The sequence below is a fragment of the Argiope bruennichi genome, chromosome X2, assembly GCF_947563725.1.
Source record: "Argiope bruennichi chromosome X2, qqArgBrue1.1, whole genome shotgun sequence".
Taxonomy (NCBI): domain Eukaryota; kingdom Metazoa; phylum Arthropoda; class Arachnida; order Araneae; family Araneidae; genus Argiope; species Argiope bruennichi.
This window is the reverse complement of record NC_079163.1, coordinates 49,686,291-49,707,167: the sequence shown is the minus strand read 5'-3', so window position 1 is coordinate 49,707,167 and position 20,877 is coordinate 49,686,291. Positions and strand designations below refer to the sequence as shown.

Sequence of the window (20,877 nt, the reverse complement as noted above, 5' to 3'; positions counted from 1 at the left end):
TAATTTAATTAATGAATTAATATTTGAAAAAACTGTATTGACATCAAGTGTCATCCAATACAAGTTTAAAACAATGTATTTGGATTCGAGTGGATGAATAAAAAGTATTTTATTAACAATTGAAAAATTGAACAAGATATATAAATATATATAGGAAGAGTATGAGCTAATAGTAGGAATTGAAAAAAAAAGTTAATAAAGCATTCTGAAAAAATGTGTTTAAATGACATTTGGACGGATACTAGGGATTTTTTTATTTTCCTGAAAACTTCATTCCAAGTAGTAATATTAATTATTAAATTTGTCGCTTATTGTATAATACCATTTGTTATGATTTGAATTTTAATCCAGTTGTACATCGTATAAGATTCTTACTTAGTTATTATTTCATTGTAAAATCAAATTAGTCTTTTCTTTATTTTTATGACCACAAAAGAATATATACATTCGTTTAATGACGATGCTGCAGGAAATTTAACCTATAGAAAAATGGAGAAAATAGTTCAAATCCAAAGTCCTTCTTCGGTAAACTTGCAGAATAGTGTAGTAGAATGAGACAATTAATAAAAAAATTGAAAAATTTAAATACAGTAAAAATTTTATTTTTCCGTGAGGTTACGAGAAACAAACATAGCATTCGCAACATTTTAGTGAAAACTACGAAGAAATGTGATATAATAAAAATTTATAAAGGGCAGAGTGAATAATTAAGATTTTAATTCATTAATAGTTATAAAATATTCTAACAATACTATTTTTTCGATGCTATGAAATCAAATCAGTTCTACCTAAAAATGTGAACGCACACACACAAAAAAACAAACAGATACAAATGTTTTAATAGCAGAACAAGAAATAAATTCACCCCATATAAAAATTTATACAAATATATACATTTTTTTTTTTTTTTTTTTTTTTTTTTTTGTTTCAAGAATTAAACCTTTCTCCCTAATTTCGAGAAATAATTTTACAATTCAATGTAATAAAAATGTTTTAATAAGTTTAAACATTTTTTTAAAAATTAAACAGATCAGTCACATTTAATTTATAACAACTAGAACCTTATCAAAGCAAAAATTATAAATATTTTTTTAATGAAATTTTATGCAGTGTTATATGAAACAATTGAAAATCAATTACCAAATCCCACACAGATTTGATGGGTTTTGAAACTACAAGGCAATTTTAATTTTTCTAAGAAATCGAAAAAACAAAACGGAAATTTGACGCGATAAGCAACTAATGTCCTGACACTGGTTTTGAGTGGTTGAGAATTAATTGGCATTCCCACTGGGCGGAAAATCTGCAGAAGACGAAAACAATATTTTTGCCCTATTTGTGACACTTCAAAATAGTAAACAATGTAGTAGATGAAGTAATTCAATTTTTAAAAAATCGCATTTCAGAGCAATGCATAAATATATTACGTCATCCACCCTTAAAAATTAGATTTAAAACCAACATTTGAGAAAAAAAAGGTTTATATTTTTTCAAAATACTTTTTTAAGAATACAAAAAGCCTATAAAAGGAATATAAAATTAGTTATGCTTCTAATAATACATCCATCTAATGATTCTTTCTAATTGTATAGAAGAAATGAATGGTTTCCTTTACAACGATCTATGAAATCACATCCATAAAAGTATGTATTTTGTATGAGAAATATTTACACGATAACATTTTTTTTTTCAAAATATATTTAACAAAAAAGAATATGAGACCTCTTCGTTGTATAATATGTAGAAACTAATTAACTTAAAAAAATATTTTTTTTCACTTTATTAAAATAAAATTAATCATTCTCAGTATAATGCACCATGAAACCTTATAATAAACGCTAGACAATGTTTCGTTATCAAAAACAGCAGAAATGAGATCGAATTATCAATAACTACAATAACAAATTCAAGTAAAATGAATCTCAAGTTTTCTCTGTGTTGATTTTTTTACCTTGAAATATTGAAAAATATATTTAAAAATAAAAAAAAAAAATATTTTATTTATAATGCTTAAAAATTAATACACGATCGATCATTCTTAGTTGAATGTACCAAAAATACATCGAAGGAGTCAGTCGATTTCAATTTTATGCACGATATTAATGTAAACTCTTAAAGTCGGCAATAGGAGAATATGTTGTAAGTAGAAAAGGAATAAAAAGAGTTTTGGATTTCCTTCAACCTAAAATGGCAAAAGAACAACTCCCCGTATTGACATTATGCTATCAAAACTTAAGCGGCATGAGCCGACATCTCTGAAAGAGAAGGCGTATCGGCTGATCCCTGACCCTATAGCGGGAGGAAAGGAAATCCCAGAAACACAAAACATTCTTCTCTTGCGTCCTCAGGGTCCCATTCCCTTAACAGGAAAAAGGGAAAGGGAGAAATCTGTGAATGGGTTGAAAAGTGAACGGACTGGTTATTATTGGAACTATCATATCATTGAAATTTATCAGAGCCGTGACTTAAGAAGTCACCGCTCCGTTTAATGGTATCTACCTTGACTTTCCGATATTCGCATTTGATAATGCACTGTCCCATAAAGATCATTTTTAATTGCCTGTGACATGACTTTCTGATGTCATTCGTTCTGTGCACTCTGCTGGAACCATCTATTAGTAGAATAAAGAGCTAAAGCAAACATTTTAAAGAAATTACATTTATTTTTAATTCAACTTTTTCAGAAAATGCTTTACCTCAATAAATAAATTAAATAAAGAGTTTTGAAAACAATCAAATTTAAAAAGTATGCTGAAATAGATAAATTAATTCAATCACACGTTACTAAAATTAGTAAATTAAGTATTAATTACAATTAATAAATTTTATATTTAATACTAATTAATAATTTTTAATTAATAATATGATTGAAATAACAGATATTTGGAACAAATATTTAAAAATCAGCAAAATTATTTGTTATTCAAAAAATCGTGGATTATACATCTGTAGATCCATGTTCACTTTCTTGATAGTATTAAAACCACAAATGGCCACCCATCGCACGCAATTCTTGCTACACGTTGAGCAATCCCCAGCATTGTTTTTTAAAACAATGACCGACATTTCATCGTTTTCTCTTGGCCAAAAGACTCCAACGAACATGGCTGGCCAATGGGTCACGTATAAGATCGTATTTTTCACATTTGCCACGTGTTGCATTAATTTCCTCTCATGGTCTGGATGGTTTTCCGTCACGTACGACGTTGTAACATTGGTCAACCAATATCCATCGTTCCGAAAACACAATACGGCCATTCTCTCGACGTCAGCACTTGAAGGCTGGCACACTTCGCCCAGCGACAGGCGATGGTTCCAGAGCGGCAGCAGCAGATGATGGTTCTGAATAGGTGAGAGACGCGTGAGGATAGAAACTGGGACCTTTTGGTTAGCAGTCCAGTAACGATCCGATTTTACCATATGAGCTGTTCGGGTAGAAGCGCTGTTACTGGCTTATATGCTATTCACCACAGTTCCGACACGACAGATGCGGGCGATAGTTTTAGCACGGCAGCACCAGATAATGGTTCCAGCACAACAAGAGGCTAATCGTCGCATTCGTCATCGGAGATATCAACCGTCAAAAATATCTTTTCTCTTTTCTGAAATTTTTTTCAACAAAATATTTTCCTATTGAATTTAAACGTATCGTTTCTTACTTTAAAAATAGGTCAAGGTCATTTAAATTTTTAACGAGTTTCTACGTTTCAAAAGATTTGGATGCCATTTTCAATTTTTTTGAAATATAAAATCCCTATGACTCTACGCTATTCCAATTTTGAAATTTAACCATCAACATGCTAATATACTAATCCCAACAATCAATATTCTAATTCCCTCTCGAAATCTAGAGTTTCTCTTCATATAATCTGATACATATTTTGCACTGTGTACATTTATTGAGAAAAATTGTTGTCGAAAAAAATTTACTGAAAATGTGATAAAATATTTCGGAAGAACGATTTTCAATTTTACTGAGCAAAAAGAAATACTATCTATCGATTTTTTCATATAAAAGTAAGAGAAAGGAGCAAAATTATATTCACTGTTTTGATATTGTATTGATTATTGTAGATAAATTATTGTAGTGGAAAAATATGATTGTTTTTATTCTGTAAACATTATGCAATCCTCAATGACGGAAAAATTCTTCAAGTGTGGAATATCCACAAACGAACTGGTATTACATCTCGGAAAGAATGAATATGAAGAGAGAAATATTATAACGACAAACGCAGATCCTAAATCAAGAACTCCCCAAATGAACCCGTTTACGCTACAAACCTTCATAAAAGAAAAAAAAATCGCCTTGGAAATATATTAAACATGAAATTTACACTCAAGGGGAAAATCATGCTTACAACACAGGATCCTGTCTGTTGCGTACGCGAGCGAAATTGTATACAACTCAACCCCGGAGTTTCTTGTCAAAAAAAGAACAACTACAACTTCTACTTTCCTCTTGTAAATAATGTGAATAAAGAATGTTCGTTATACAAAATGTGAGTTTTTCATTTGAAAGAGTAAAAGTATCTTTGAAGTAATTAAGATATTATTTACCCTTAATTTAAACGTGTTCACTTGTGATAAAAGATCCTATCTTTAGGGATGACGAATATTTTACGAGCGGTTATTACGTAACCAATATCAAAAAGTACAAATACAAGTGATCAATACTTTTCAAAGAGGGGTGTGATTCAAATCCTTGATACGATCTTACTGGTGATATTTCTATTACAGGTTTTGGATCACGATAGAAATTAACAATCGATACGATATCACTGAAATTTACCGGAGCGGTGACTTCAGTGGAAAGTAACAATCGATACGATCTGTCCAATGGAAGCTCTCGAACATAACAGAAAAGGAGAAATCTGTGAACGGATTGAAAAGTGAACTGACCGGTTATTGGAATCATCGTATCACTGAAATTTATCGGAGCGGTGACTTCACTGGAAAGTGTGAAGTCGCCGCTCCACTTCATGAGAGTAACCGGTCTTACTGGTATTCGTATGTGTTGATGCACTGTTCCATACAAATCGTTCTTAATTTCTTGTTATTTAACTTTGCATATATTCCATTTACTGCTGGCGTCATTTATTCGTAGAATATAGAACTAAAGTAAACAGTTTAAAGAAATGACATTTATATTTAATTCAAATTTTTCAGAAAATGATTTACTCCAATACAGAAATTAAATAAATAGTTTTGAAAAAAATCAAATTTAAGAAGTATGCTGAAATAGATAAATTAATTCAATCACACGTTACTTAAATCAGTAAATTAAGTATTAATTACAATTAATAAATTTTATATTTAATATTAAATAATAATTTTAAATTAATAATATGATTGAAATAACAGATATTTGGAACAAATATTTAAAAATAACAATAGCAAAATTATTTGATATTCAAAAAATCGTGGATTATGCATCTCTATCGATTGTTACTTTCCTGTGATTCACCGCTCCGGTTAATTTCAGTGATATCGTATCGATTGTTACTTTCTATCGTGATTCAAAAGTGTAATCGAAATATCACCAGTAAGATCGTGTAGTGATCTTAGCGCCAATTTTCAGTCATGTCATTCTAAAGCGCTACATATCTTCTTTTCCTAATACAATTTATGTTAATACTTCACCCAGGAAAATCCCCGTTCTATGTATACGTGCGCTAAGCAGTGATGTTCCATGGTTGTTTAGAGATGCATAATCCACGATTTTTTGAATAACAAATAATATTGCTATTGTTATTTTTAAATATCCGTTCCAAATATCTGTTATTTCAATCATATTATTAATTAAAAATTGTTACTGAATATTAAATATAAAATTTATTACATGTAATTAATACTTAATTTACTAATTTAATTAACGTGTGATTGAATTAATTTATCTGTTTCAGCTTACTTCTTAAATTTTTTTTTTCTCAAAACTATTTATTTAATTTATTTATTAGAGTGAACCATTTTCTGGAAAAGATGAGTTAAAAATATATGTCATTTCTTTAAAATGTTTACTTTAGTCCTATATTCTACCAATAGATGGCGCCATCAGTAAACAGAGTGCATGTAATCAAAGTCAATCATGTCACGAGCAATTAAAAATGATCTGTATGGAATAGTGCATCATCAAATACGAATATCGGTCCCTCCCGTAAAGTGGAGCGGTGACTTCGCACTTTCCGGTGAAATCACCACTCCGATAAACTTCAGTGATATGCAATTCAATGATACGATACGATAATTCCAATAACCGGTCCGTTCACTTTTCAATCCAATCACAGATTTCTTTCGATAGCTTCCATTGGACAGATCGTATCGTCACCGCTCCGGCAAATTTCAGTGATATTGTATCGATTGTTAGTTTCTATCGGGATCCAAAACCTGTAATCGAAATATCATCAGTAAGATCGTAAGAAGGATTTGAATCACACCCCTCTTTGAAAAGTATTGATCACTTGTATTTGTGACTTTTTGATATTGGTTACGTAATAACCGCTCTGAAAATATTCGTCATCCCTATGGTTGTTAGCGAAATAAAGAGTTAATTTCCTAATAGAGATAAAATGCTTTATAGAACACTCTACATGAACATCACCACAATCGTATCAAGGATTTGAATCACACCCCTCTTTGAAAAGTATTGATCACTGGTATTTGTGACTTTTTGATATTGGTTACGTAATTACCGCTCTTAAAATATTCGTCATCCCTACCTAACAGCAGGTCAAGTTTGCAAATCAACCAATCACAAGTACGATGACATTACTCATATATGTATTGAAATAATTTCCGAAGATTGGTTTATTCAATAAGAATTGAATTTTTGATCATTTGCCTCATAATACATTAAGTCATCAGGCATTCTTTTCTTTTACATTTCAAGTAAAACGCTTAGATTATTTTTTTACTTTAAAATTTGCCACACATAAATTAAACATATGACGTTTGATACATTAACTGTAACCGTAACCATCCGGTATTAAATCGGCGGGAGCGTCTCTTCATCAGCTGATTGCTTTTTTCAAATTAATGTTCAGCAAATTTTTTTGTTTGTTAAACATGTTATATTAAATACTTAACTTAAATATTAAACACTTTTTCAGAAATAAGCTAGCTTACATATCAATTTAATCGGTATGAGCTTTTTTTTTATTAACTAAAGAATTGTTCCATTAGAATGACTTGAATTTTTTGTGTCGAAACTTTTTTGTTTGAAAGCATGCACTATTTTTATTTAAAGTGTTATTTCCTCATTTCAAGAATTAATTTATCATCAATTTCGTAGAAGTAGTTGCTTATTTTAATTTTTTTCATCTCTTATTTAGACACACATTAATTAATTTTATAGTAATTATGATGGCTGCCTACTGCATGGGATAAATTTTTTTTTTCAAGGAATCGCATATATATGATTTTCATCTAATGTTTTATGAATAAAGAGTTTATTTCTACTTTATCAGTGTTAGCTATGTTTTTCAGTGTAAAGAAAAGTATTCATGCTTTATTTATTTTCATTGGATTGTAGAGAAATTTACTCATAATTTTATCCACTTCAGGAAGTAAATGCTTGCTAAAATGTATCTGTTCTATATTTGTCTTTTAGAATTTTGAAAAGAAAATGTTCTCATTCCTTCTTTTAAATTGGAAGGAATTGGTAAATTAATTTAGTTGGGCTTAAATTTTCTTGACAGGCATGAATAAGTATGTGCACATTATTTTCCATTCTGTAGGAACTAAAATTCTGTATTTAAATTATTTATTTGTAGTCATGTTCAGTTAGTTCAATTTGGTTTCTTAATTCTTGATGAAATTAGATCTTTTAAACATATATGGTTAATTTTTTTTTATTTACGAGCAGAGATTTAAAAAGTAGCAATTTCATCATATTTTACTTACTTCAGAAACTTAGGTCATGAATTTCTATTAATATCCAGTGAAGAGATATGTACTACAGTTGAATTTATTTATATTCTTGGATGCTTATTATTCTAATATAATTAATTATAATAATTTCTAGAATATATGCTTTTTGTTGTTTTTTCCATTTTTTTTCAGAAAATACACTTAAGAGATCCCACTTTTTTTCGTTTTATAGCTATTTCACCATATAGATGTGGAGAGCATATAATCATAATAAGGGGGAAACATGGTAGCCATTGTATTTTGACCATCTCAAGGATGGCCATGGTACAAACCAGAATTTCCTTTGTATGTTATTTACTTCACATTCCCATTTTTAAATGATTAGGCATGCAACAATGCTTGCCTTCTTTTTATAATACTGGTCAGAAAACTTGTTAACCTTTTTAATCATTTGATTTTAGGGCACCTTACTTTGATAGTTATAATAAAACAAAGTTATAAATTATTGTTATTGATGTATTATAAGAAAGATTATATTTGGGGCTTACTCTTGTTTAAAGATATATTGGTTCTTTGTCATAGCTCTTACATTGGTGTTGATAATCTTTGCAGATCTGAGTGACTTTTTTTGTCAAACTTCGGTCTAAAAACTACAGAAAATTTTCTCATAAAGAATATATATAATAAATGCAATTTATTATAACATCCGGGTTATACGATACCTGCTAATTACATATTTTTTAGCTGTTTTGAAATTATAATTTCCTTTAACTTTTCCGGAGTACCTTTCTACATAATTGTTAAGAATTAGTGAAAATAAATAATTTTAATGCAAGCCATATAATTTTTCCCACTAAGGAAAATCCAACATTGCACTGAAAATAAAATTAATACTATAATAAAAACTTATATCAATTTTATTTTTAAAAGACTGGAAAATAAGTCATACATCTGTTTAAAAAAACTGGGCATTCTGTGGTGGCTGAAACCTCTTCAAATTGATGCCCAAACATATGAAATTTCAAAAATGTATAAATAAAAAAATTAATCTTCCTTTGTAACATTTTTCTGTTAAGTTTAATCATCAAACGATTTGTATCACAACAAAAAAGTTGTGTATTTTATTTCACCTGAATTCTTAATTTTGTGTGTCTTACAGTTAAAGAGCATGAAAGGTAATAAATCTCCTTTCCCTTAATATATAAATTTTGTTCTGCTAAATTCTAGATCATAAATAAAGAGAAATTTTTTTCTATGTAACTATAAACCCTTTTTTAAAAATGCTATTATTTCAAATAATGTTAAATTGTTACTTCTTTTCTTTGCTCTTTACACTCTTTAAAATCATGTTGCATTTTAACTAGTACGAGTATCCTCGTAAGTTAAATATACATACAGGGAAATTTTTTTCCAGATTTGAATGGCAACCCTGTTTATAAGAGGATGCATATCATTATTAAAAGTTCTTATTTTTTATTCAAGTACTTATATTTTTCTTCTGTTGGAGTGGGGGAATCCCTTATGCTAGATTTACCTGATTACCGACTGTTTTTCTTTGCTATGACAGATCTTTCCGTGAATCCGGACATTAGTGGGAAAGGTTTTATCTCAAGTTAGAGAAATACTGATTGAATAAGGAACATATATCCCTTTCATTCATTAGGCTCCCCACCATTTGCTTGTTTAGACAGGGAGAAAACTCCTTTCCTCCGAGAGATGATTTTATGTATTCACTTAAAAGCCCTAGTTTTGATTTTTAACAGTGAGTCAGTATTTCTCTTCACATGATTACTTCTTTGTAGAACATTTGTTACTAGTATGTAAGTATAAGAGAAAAAGAAATGTAATCGCCAGAAAATTTAAACTTTCTTTTTCACCCAATCTTCCTGATTCAAATCTCTGAATAAAACATTTTTGGAAATGTCTGTAAACGCTAAAACACAAAACAAAATTCGAGTTGAAATTTCTGAACACCAAATTTGCAGATTTCACTGAAATTTTGAAAGAAATCTATTTCCATTGTTTATTTATTTATATCTGTTTATCCAAGTACAGGTGAATAGAACTTTAAAGCTTTAACAAAACTGGTAATATTTAGCGCACAATTTTAGCATCTAGTTGAACATTTATCAGTCTTTCTGCTCGCTTGCATATAAATATCATAACAGAGAAACACAATAATTTAGATAAATGAAATTTGATAAGTAATCTTGTTTTTAAAAATTGTAGCGCCATCGTAAATTTTGAGTTCAATTGACTGACGAAAATGTTATGAAGCATATTTGTTGCTCCCCCCCCTTTTTTTGTTTTTTTTTAAATACTATACTAGACCTCTGAAAATAAAATATGTTTGTACTTTTGACTTTCATAGTTTTGCCCAAGGTTCCTACTTTTTATGCTGGAAGGAGAGGTAATGATATCTTTCTTAGAAAGTATGCAATGAAGTATTGGACATTTTCAGCTGGTTTATATGTCCTGCAGAGCATATTAAACCATTTTTTTTAAATGTGTCTGAGTGATTACCCACCCAGAATGAAATTGGCTTTTTATGCATGTGATATTTATAAATTAATAGAACTATTATTGTATACTTTAAAAGAAAGTTTAAGAAGAACATTTATTTTTGTCCGACCCAAATATTATGGAGCATATTTGTTGCACCTCCCCTTTTTTTTAATACTATACTAGACTTCTGAAAATAAAATATGTTTGTACTCTCGACTTTCATAGCCTTGCCGAAGGTTTGTACTTTTTATGCTGGAAGTAGAGGTGATAATATCTTTCTTAGAGAGTATGCAATGAAGAATTCGACGTTTTCAGCTGGTTTACATGTGTTGCAGAGCATATTAAATCTATTTTTCAAATGTGTCTGAGTGATTACAATCCTAGAATGATCCTGGCTTTATCTGGCTTAAATAGCAGAAGGTCCTTATATTTATAAATTTTTGTATTCTTTAAAAGAAAGTTTTATGTGTTAAAAATTTTTTTCTGTACATTGCTAATGTCAGTGTAATTTTTCAATTACTGCAGAATAGAGAAGATAATACAGGAATAAGAGGGAACAAATTATTGTAAATCTTACATTTCACAAAAGAAACATCCAATTGTTATATCCTTTTCTAGCGTGATTGTCATTAGCTTATTTAAAAATGCCTTGGAATACAAAATGAATTCATCTCCAGTAAATTTTGCATTGCTAAGAAATTATGTTCTACAGAGAACAAGTAAGGGTGAAAAAAAAAAAAAAAAAAAAAAAAAAAAAACGTTTCTGTATTGCATTTTTATCAAAAAGGTATTTAGAAAAATCCAGACTTCATATTGATTTCTTGGTCAAGTTTTCTTTACACAGTTTTGATTTTAATGTCTGGAAAATGAGAATGAACTAGCTATTTTTATCCTTTAATTGAATGATTATAAATAATAATAAGAAAAACTATAGAGTTTTAAAAATTAATTTCATTCTTTCTCATGAAAAATCATCTGTTGAATTCAGCATTAATAAAAATATTGATTTGGAAAATTTGAATGAAAAATATTTCACAACAATTATTCTTATGACTACATAAAACAGTCTGGCAGAATCCACTCAGTAGTCATTAATAAAAAAGTTAAGAATTTTAGAAATTCAGTCCATTTAAAATATTGCCTATTTTTGTGGATGGTAAAAGAAATAGTCAGTAGCATAAAGTTAGAATCTGATTTCTTGATCTCTTTATGATGAAAGAAATTTCTCTTATAAAAGGGAAATGTTGAAATTGAACACAAAACTATTTCACTTGTTTGGCAAGCTAGAAAATTTTTACTACTAATAAATTCTAATGAGTTGGAAAAGTTTTTTGGGGAAACTGACTTTAATAAAATGTGCTTGAATTTTATATTCTAGTTTTGTTTACTTATGTTCTTAACCTTTTTTCGAGGAATTGGAATATTAATGAGGTAGGAATATAACTTTTTTTTTTCGCTTATGGAATTATACAATTGTTAATTGTATAATTTAAGACGTGGTGAAAGTCATTTAATAAAATCTATTATTATTAGTCTATGCAACCCATTTAAGACTGCAAATAAAATTACTAAATATAGTGAGTTATTGCATGAGGAAATTTACACTTTCCATCCCAGCTATGCTGAATCGTATTTATTGCATATACAAATATACTTAATTTTTGCAGTAATTTCTCAGTAGGTGCACTGTTACAAATTATAGGATTAATTTAACATTCCACTGGTGGATGTAATTATTTTAGATTTCTCTTGCTTTTAAGAAATATCAAACAAGATAATTTTATTTTTATTTTAAGCTTTTTCACTGAATTTCTTCATTAACATTGTAGAAATATTTGCTTAAATTGTATATTTATTGTAATTTACTGACTTTTCCTAGTACTGATTCTATTATATACTGAGCATGAAATAATTTTCCCACTTTGGAGGGCTTTAGAATGGCCATTCGTCCAAATGAGATGAAATTTGAGCTACAGTTTATTCAAATGATGTGCTTCACATTTATTAAACAAAAAATTTTTACATGAAAATCCACCAATAAATGGCAATGTAAATACACTTTCAAACATTTAATATGCTTTATAAATGTTAAATAACACACATCAAAAATGTAGCATTAAAACTACTCAAGATGTTTTTCTTCATGTTCAACAATGTGCTCTAGTCACAGAACTATATTTGCCATATCTGACTGGAATAAGTCTGTTAGAATTTCAAGAACACAGTGCCAAATACTGTCCATCAGATCTAACACAGATGCTGGTCTTTCACAGACCAACATGTTTTGGTCCATCATGGTCTTTTAGGAAACTTCACAACCAAAAGTTGCACGGAATGAATTCCAGCGAACTAAGAAGCCATATAATTGGAAAATGATGGCTAATCACTCGCGAATCTGTGAAATGGTGTTGTAGTAATTGCTTTCCTGATGATGTGAGGATGTGTATTATACTACATAAATATAATGTGACAATAATAATAAATAATGTTATTACATCTTTTTATTTTCTTTGTCTTGGTTTTAGTATTTGAAAATTATAGTTATTTCATGGCCATTTCTGTACTTACAGCATTTGTTCATCTTTTGAATTGATAAATACTGAAGTAAAATGAATAGCTATGTTTAAACATGAATTGCTAGTAACTTTGGAAAAATCTAAAAGGTTTGGAACTAAATAAGAGTTTCATTATGTTATTTTTAAAAATAAAAAAAATGCCCCATTCTTATTAAGTAAATTAATAGGGATATTTCTTACAATTTTTAATATTGTATCTTTGTAGTTTGTATTGCTTAAATGTATTATCGGGTTTATGAGATTGTTCTTCGTGGTTTATTTTTAGTTTAGAATATTTTCAAACTTTTCTTGTTGAATTTAGTTTCTGTAATATTTTTCATTAATCTTTTGCATCTCAACTTATATGATTCATGATGTCATAAACTGAATTTTAATTTTTTAGAATCATATCTTTGATTAAGAAATTCTTCATTCAGACATTCTTCCATTTCTTTCTTTTTTCTCTTTTGAAAATATTTAATTTCTGTCCGAGTAATGGCTTGCTAATTTTTGCTTTAAAGGATCTGTATTGCTTTGATAATGACAGTAGTGAGAGTAGCTGAAGTATTCAGAGTGCCAATTGAAAGCAAGCTTTAAAAATTGCATAATTTTTCTTTTGCTGTTGTTTTAGAGTTCTTGCATTTCAGAGTTTACTGATACATATGTTAACTATTTATCTATGTACGTATTAAGCTATAATTGAATTTTATAAGTTTAAATTATTAAATTAAAAAGTTTTCAGTATTTATGTGGTGCTGCCTCCTGTTACTGCAAATATATCAAACTCAATTCGTCTATTTTTTATTATGTCATAATTTGTATAAATTCTGGCATTTTATAAAATTAAAATGCCTAGTAAATATTTTAATTTTACAGAATTTATTGTGTCCAATAAATCCTTAAAAACAATAAGCTTTTTAAAAGTATCATTTTTAATAGTTGCTTTGTTAATAGTTTTTCATAAACATTGAAAATTTCTATATACTCAACAAATTTCTCTTTCCAGGGAAGCCTATTGCCTTGAAAAGAAACTTAAGAATTAGAAGATATAGACTGATATTTACAAAAGGTAAATTGATTTTTCATTTGGCATACTTTCAGTGAATAGGACTGAGCCTAGTTTTTGTTTTCATATAATTTAAAACTTAAATGAAGCAATTTTTTTTTTTTTTTTTTTTTTTTTTTTAATTTAGACTGTCTGCCTAGTGAAAAAAGAGGGGAGGATGTTATTTTTCAACTGCATAATCAACATATACAGTTAAAATTATAATAGGTAGAGGTGGAATGCATCTCAATTTTTTTTATGTACAATTTTTGATTTTATTTAATTGAAGTTTTTATTTTATTCTATAAGGAATAAGTATAATTTATAGGATGGCTAATTTCAAATTCATGGCTTCTTGTTCGAATTTGCTCAAATGAATGCCAGATTCTCTTATTTTCCAAATGCTATCTATTTAAATTTTAACATAAATAAATTTACACATGCAGAAGTTCTGTTTACAAAGTATGTTTAGAAGATGAACGACTTGTCAGTTCCTTCAACTGGAAGTATGCCTTAAACTTATTCAATAATTGATGTAAAAAATTACTGACTTCTCTTGTTTCATTTGTTCAATCATAGATTTAAAGACAGCAGGCTTCTAACTGAAGATGGCAGTCAAAAAAGATTTTAGTATTTCAGATTTAGTTTGGGCAAAGATGAAGGGTTTTCCTTTTTGGCCAGCCAAGATAGTAGAACCCCCTACAGATAAAAAATCTACTCCTAAAAAGGCACGTCATTATGTATTCTTTTTTGGAAGTCTAAATTATGCATGGATAAAAGATGAAAATATTGTACGTCATTCTGAAGAAATGCTACAGTCTACTTCCAGTAAGAAAAAATCAACCCTTTTAAAATTAGCAATAAAACAAATCATTGAAGAAGCACCCAAACAAGCTAAATCACTAGTCAAAGAAAATGAATATCCTAAGAAGTCTCCTAAAGTATTAACAAGTGGTACTGAAAAGAAGATTGCTAAAGTACAAAGAAAGAAAGTGAAGAAGGAAATCCAGGAAGTTCGAAAGAGAATTTTACCTAAACGACGTTGTACGGATAAATCAGAATATGAAAGAACATCTCCTCCTCTAAAGTTAACTAAAAGGCCTACTGAAGATTTCTCTGAATTAAATACACCTCCTAATTTAAACTATAAGTGTATAGCTGTTAGCAGACTATTAGATGAGAATCCTTCTTCAGGAATTACCAGCAGTGAATTTCAGCCATTTCCTACTTTTGAAACTGAAAGCCAAAAAGAAATTGAAGAAGCACCCAAACAAGCTAAATCACTAGTCAAAGAAAATGAATCTCCTGAAGTATTGACGAGTAGTACTGAAGAGAAAATTGCTAAAGTGAAAACTGAAAGCCAGGAAGTTCGAAAGAGGGTTTTACCTAAACAACGTTGTACGGATAAATCAGAATATGAAAGAACATCTCCTCCTCTAAAGTTAACTAAAAGGCCTACTGAAGATTTCTCTGAATTAAATACACCTCCTAATTTAAACTATAAGTGTATAGCTGTTAGCAGACCATTAGATGAATATCCTTCTTCAGGAATTACCAGCAGTGAATTTCAGCCATTTCCTACTTTTGATTTACATGAATCCAATGAAGCCATAAAAGTAGAAAATGTCACACCATCGCATAAGAAGATTGGATTTATTGGTCTCGGAATGATGGGTCAAAGGCTTCTTAAAAATCTGCTTACTTCCAATCACAAAGTCACAGTTTGGAATCGAACCCCTGAGAAATGTGAAGAGTTTGCTAAAGTTGGGGCTGAGCTTGCACATACTCCAAGTGACGTGGTTGAGAACTCTGACATAATTTTTTGCTGTGTTTCTGGTCCTGAGGCCTCAAAAAGCCTGGTTTTTGGAAACTGTGGCATTCTTTCAGGTCTTGAAAAGTCGCCACCTGGATCAAAAAGTTATGTTGAAATGACTACATTGGATCCAACTACATCAATAAACATTCACGAAGCTATCACAAGTAAAGGTGGGAATTATCTTGAAGCTGCAATCTGTGGATCTAGAAAACCCGTAGAAGATGGAATTTTGTTAATTTTGTGTGCAGGCGATAAGAATGTTTTTGTCTCTTGTGACAGTTGCTTTTTTACCTTGTCAAAAAATGTATATTATCTTGGAGCCTATGTTTGCTTTGCTTCTCAGATGAATCTGATTCTTAGTACAAGAGTGGTAGAATCACCTGCTGCCTTGTTAGAAGCCTTGGACCTTGTTGAGCGTTGCAATCTTTCTGAGGCCAGTTTCTTTGAAATTATGGAACCAATATGTTCACCTCTTCTTATAGAAAAAGGAGAAGCCATATTATCACGTATCTTTAAAACTAATACTGCTCTTAAGTACCAACAAAGAGATATAATTTCGGCTCTTACATTTTATATAGACCGTGGACACCCAATGTCAGTCACGACAGCAGCAAATGAAGTGTTCGAACGTGCTAAACTTCGAAATTATTCTGACCGTGATGTATCTGCTGTTTACATGGGAACTGAGTATTAGTGTCAGTTCATTGTTTTGCTATACTATGTTGTATGCCTGAGGGACATATATGTTTTTTTATCCCAATTCATTGTAAAATGTTATAAAAGATTTCATAATCCATTAAAGATATCATTCATACAGTTTTATTTTCAATTTAGTTGTGTCTTTTTATTATTTAGTCTTAAACTTTTATATTTTCATTTTATCATCATTGGTCATTTTATATTCTGAAACCAGAGCAGCTTAATTATTAAATATATTGAATAATGATAATAAAGCGCCTTATTCCTTAAAATTTGATTTTTAATATTTATTCAATTTTGATTAAGAATATACGTACATGGTGTGCAAAATTAGTCCATGCATTGTTCTCAGCTGAAGAAAAGACATTTAATTCTCAGTAATAAATTATCCTATTGTATATATATCCCCTCCCCCCTGATGCAGGTACAGAAAGAATAAAATTGCAGTATAAAATGTACTAATATAATTCATAGACTATTGCTATTAATGAATTATGGAAGTTTTTATTTGTGTATTGTACAATTTTAACGAATTTAAATTAATAATAATATTTATACATTTCTTCTACTTGGAATATAAAATTTTTTAAGGAAAAAAAAGTTTGTTATTAGATACACAATGAAAAAAAAATTTGTATTGAGTTAAAGTCCAAGTCACTCGAAATATTTTCGAAATTTACTATGGTATGAATAGCATTTTTATTTCTCGTACTATATACTGTACCAATAGATTTTATATTATACACTTATTAGAAAAGACCTTTTTATAATTTAAAAGTAGTTTATTTATGATTTCAATAAATATTACCTTCTTAGAAATTACTTAAAACTGTAATAACTACCATTATGGTCTAGAATCATGTTGTAAAAATATAATAAATATCTTCTTTAAATGCCAAAATACATGAAATCTTATTATAAAATTACTGCTAGTAAATGAGTGTTTTAAAAGCTATATTTTTTACCATATTTGAGCAATTAAAATCAATGCAAATATTATTTACTTCTTATTTAATTTGATGTTAGTGTCCTAAAATCCACTTCACTGATAAAAATATTTTAAATTTATTATAACTATTTAAATCCAAACTAATATTATAAATATATAGATAGATAGATAGAAAGACAAATGTATTATTTTTCATCATTCAACTTAAATATGATTAACTCTGAGCTCAGTGAGTGCAAGAATTCCAGTGCCTAAAAGTCCTTCTCTTTCTTCAGATAAATTACAGGAGGGGGACACCAATTAAGCTATAATTCAAATGTGTGGTCTGTTTTTTGCCTCCTGTAGTTGCAGTTTGAAGGAAGGGTTTGCTTATTTTGTTGCTGAATTTACACTCATGTGTGTTTCAAAGATTTTAGATGCCTTTTTTTTTTTTTTTTTTTTTGTATTTTATAATTACTTCAGAATTAGACTAAATTCAAAAAAATAAAACAAGAGTAAACTATATTAACATCAAACATTACTACCATCGAATCTTCTTTGGATATTTTTTTTTCCAAAAGTTTATTTGCTTACTTATCAAGGATGAAAACATTTGATAAAATTAAAATTGGTATTTTCAGTTTGTTTTTTAGAATTAGTGTTTTATTTTTTATTTTTTAAACCTTTATATAAAGGATATAAAAATTATGAAAACTTCAATGAATAGGAAACTATTTTAGTACCAAAAATCTTGAAAATGCAAACTTGTTTTTAATTATTAAAGTAAAATTAAGCTTGCTTTTATTTGCTTTTTGAAACTAATCAATAATATTTTTACAAACTTTGTAGATATAGTGCAACATTAAGTAAGGTGTTTATAGCTCGAAAAACTGAAAGGAATGCAATGAAATGGTTGAAAAGATGCACCATTAAAATCTGTTATTTTGCTAAAATAATAAAATTATTTTCTCAACATTAAATTTAAAACATATCTCTAATTTCCAATAATACAAATTCCTTTAATAATACAAAATTCCTTTAATAATACAATTCCTCCAATAATACAAAAAAAAACTAATTCTGTGAAGATGGCCGCGAAGAGTATCTTAAAACAATTCTTTTGCATCTTCAACACATATAATCTTAATATTATCAGTTAAAAGTGCATAATTATGGAGAAAAAAAACTGCTCTGGTGATATTTTATGATGAAAAAATTATTGCTACCCAAATGCTCATTTGATTACTCAAATGTTACCATTATGATTGCCCAAATAATCATTTTATTCCTTCTCATAAAATAATTCTATTTCATAATCATATAGTATTCTTACAGCAATTCAAATTAGTTTCTGAATCAAAATTAATATTTTCGATTTCATAATTAAGACATAATAAATTTTATCCCAAACAGCAAGATTTTTGCGTTTCTATAAAATTAGGAAGTTTTTAATAAAAAAATAAGATTATCTGTACTTTTCGTGCACATATAGACACTTCTCAATCAGTGTTCATAATTTTTCAATTATTTTCAAAGAAGTTTCATGTAAATTTAAGCTAAATGCATCAAATTTTACTTTGTTTTTAAATTTTAGACAATAATTGATTTTTATTAACAGTCACCACATTTTTTTAAAAAAATGCACTAAATGTGAAAAGAACAGTAATTGTCAAAATTTTTTTATTTAATATCTAAGTGGCGATGTTGGTAAAGCAATAAATTTAGAAAATTTCATTTATAATTAAATAAGGCATCAAAAAAAAAAATGAACAAAAAGATTTTTTAAAAAATTATCTAAATAATCAGTGTCAATAAAAATAAAAAAAGAAAGAAATAGATTTTTTAATTGATTTACAAATATTTTAATTAAATAATTTATTTAATTTTTAACTGATCATTATAAATATTTTAATAAAATTGAAGCATTATTTGTGTAAAAATTGAAATCAATTAAAAGATATTTCTGCAACAAGGAAATTAATAATAACCTTTTAAAAAATGAGTACAATTATAATAAAGCAAATCTTTGGGTCTTGTCACATATTACAGTAATAAAAATTCACAACATATTTTTAATTCGGTTTTTCATATTTTGCCACTTCCTACCTCTTTTTTTATTACTTGCATTTTCTATTTATTACTTTAAAATTTTAGTTATGTGTATTAATATTTTATGGTTTATATAATCACTACAGTGATTACTGTAGTGCTTAAACAATAGAAAAGCACGATGATAATGTTCCGTTATTGTAGTTTAGAATAATTTATTATGAAATCGGCAAATTATTAATTGCAAACAGGAACATATAAAAGGACCAGAAAAACTGTTTAGAAAAAAAATTAAAATTCTGTAAAAAGAAAAGATCAAAATAAAACATTTTAATTTCGGTTACAGTTAATAATTCTCGCACAAATAACAGACTTATTATTTCCAATGAGCACAGCTTCGACAAGTCAAACCTGCCGTCCTTGTTTCTTGCATTCATTTCTCAGAATCAAAAGTCCTAACTATTCGGATCTAATTTTCTTTTTCGGTTAATGGTATGCGAGTTTTAATGGCGCAAGAGTCAACTTTGCTAAAATATGCCATTTCTTTTTTTCTTTCGGATATCAATGATTAATTGCTATCGATGTTTTCTTCTACAAAGAGCAACTTTATTTTTCAATGATATCCAGAACACCAATTAGATGAAAATCTAAAAAACTTTAAAAAATAAGTAAAGTGACGAAGGTATAAGTTCAAATACTTTTTTAATACATAAGAAAACAGTGTGGAATTTTTAACTGACTCTGCATCACATAAAACTATTATCATTTTTTAAGATAAAAAGAGCATTTCTCAGAACTATTTTTAAAATCTGCTTCGTTTCACCAAATAACTTTTTGTTAAAATGTGCATCAAGAATATTTTACTAAATATGACCAGGAGACTGTATAAAAATGCACAGCTAATGATGCAATAATATAAAATGCAGAATAATAATTATGCACAGCTTAGATCAATTTTTGGGTAAAGCGTATTTTGGGTAAAAAGCGTATATCCATCTCTACCGATTTACAATTTTTCATGGGGTCACCATTAGGATGTAAGTATTTGTAGTCAATCCTAAAGATCATGTAGCTTTCTCGACTTAAAATTGGCATAAATACAAATTATGAAAGAAAGTGTCAGATTTTAAACTCCCTTTTTTTCTGTCGAGAAAAATAAAACGGAAGTGATAAAATTTTAGCAGATATATATAGAACGGTTTCAAAAATGTAGAAGAGTCATTGCAGATACATGCAAGATAAAATAGTATCTCCTCACCTTTAAATTTTAAAAATGCTGCGAATCCCATTATTTATTGCATATGAAATCTGCTCCGCTTTTCATAATTAGGGCTTTGGAACACCCTGCTCTAGTAAAATTTCTCTAGAAATGGTTACTTTAGTTTCGTGCTGCCCTCTTATCTTTTCGCCC

General features: G+C 28.5%; 1 protein-coding gene across 1 annotated transcript; it reads left to right on the top strand.

Annotated features, from left to right (window-relative positions):
• The first annotated feature begins 6,993 nt into the window (after positions 1-6,993).
• LOC129960405 (cytokine-like nuclear factor N-PAC) lies at positions 6,994-16,608 on the top strand. The gene is made up of 3 exons (XM_056073824.1): positions 6,994-7,140; positions 13,936-13,998; positions 14,554-16,608. Exon 3 carries the CDS (start codon positions 14,583-14,585, stop codon positions 16,482-16,484), a length of 1,902 nt encoding a protein of 633 aa, XP_055929799.1. The 5' UTR covers positions 6,994-7,140; positions 13,936-13,998; positions 14,554-14,582; the 3' UTR covers positions 16,485-16,608.
• The last annotated feature ends 4,269 nt before the right edge of the window (positions 16,609-20,877 follow it).

What these genes read in the sequence shown, in the direction of transcription:
- LOC129960405 (XM_056073824.1), top strand. Translation starts at nt 14,583, where the DNA reads ATGGCAGTCAAAAAAGATTTTAGTATTTCAGATTTAGTTTGGGCAAAG.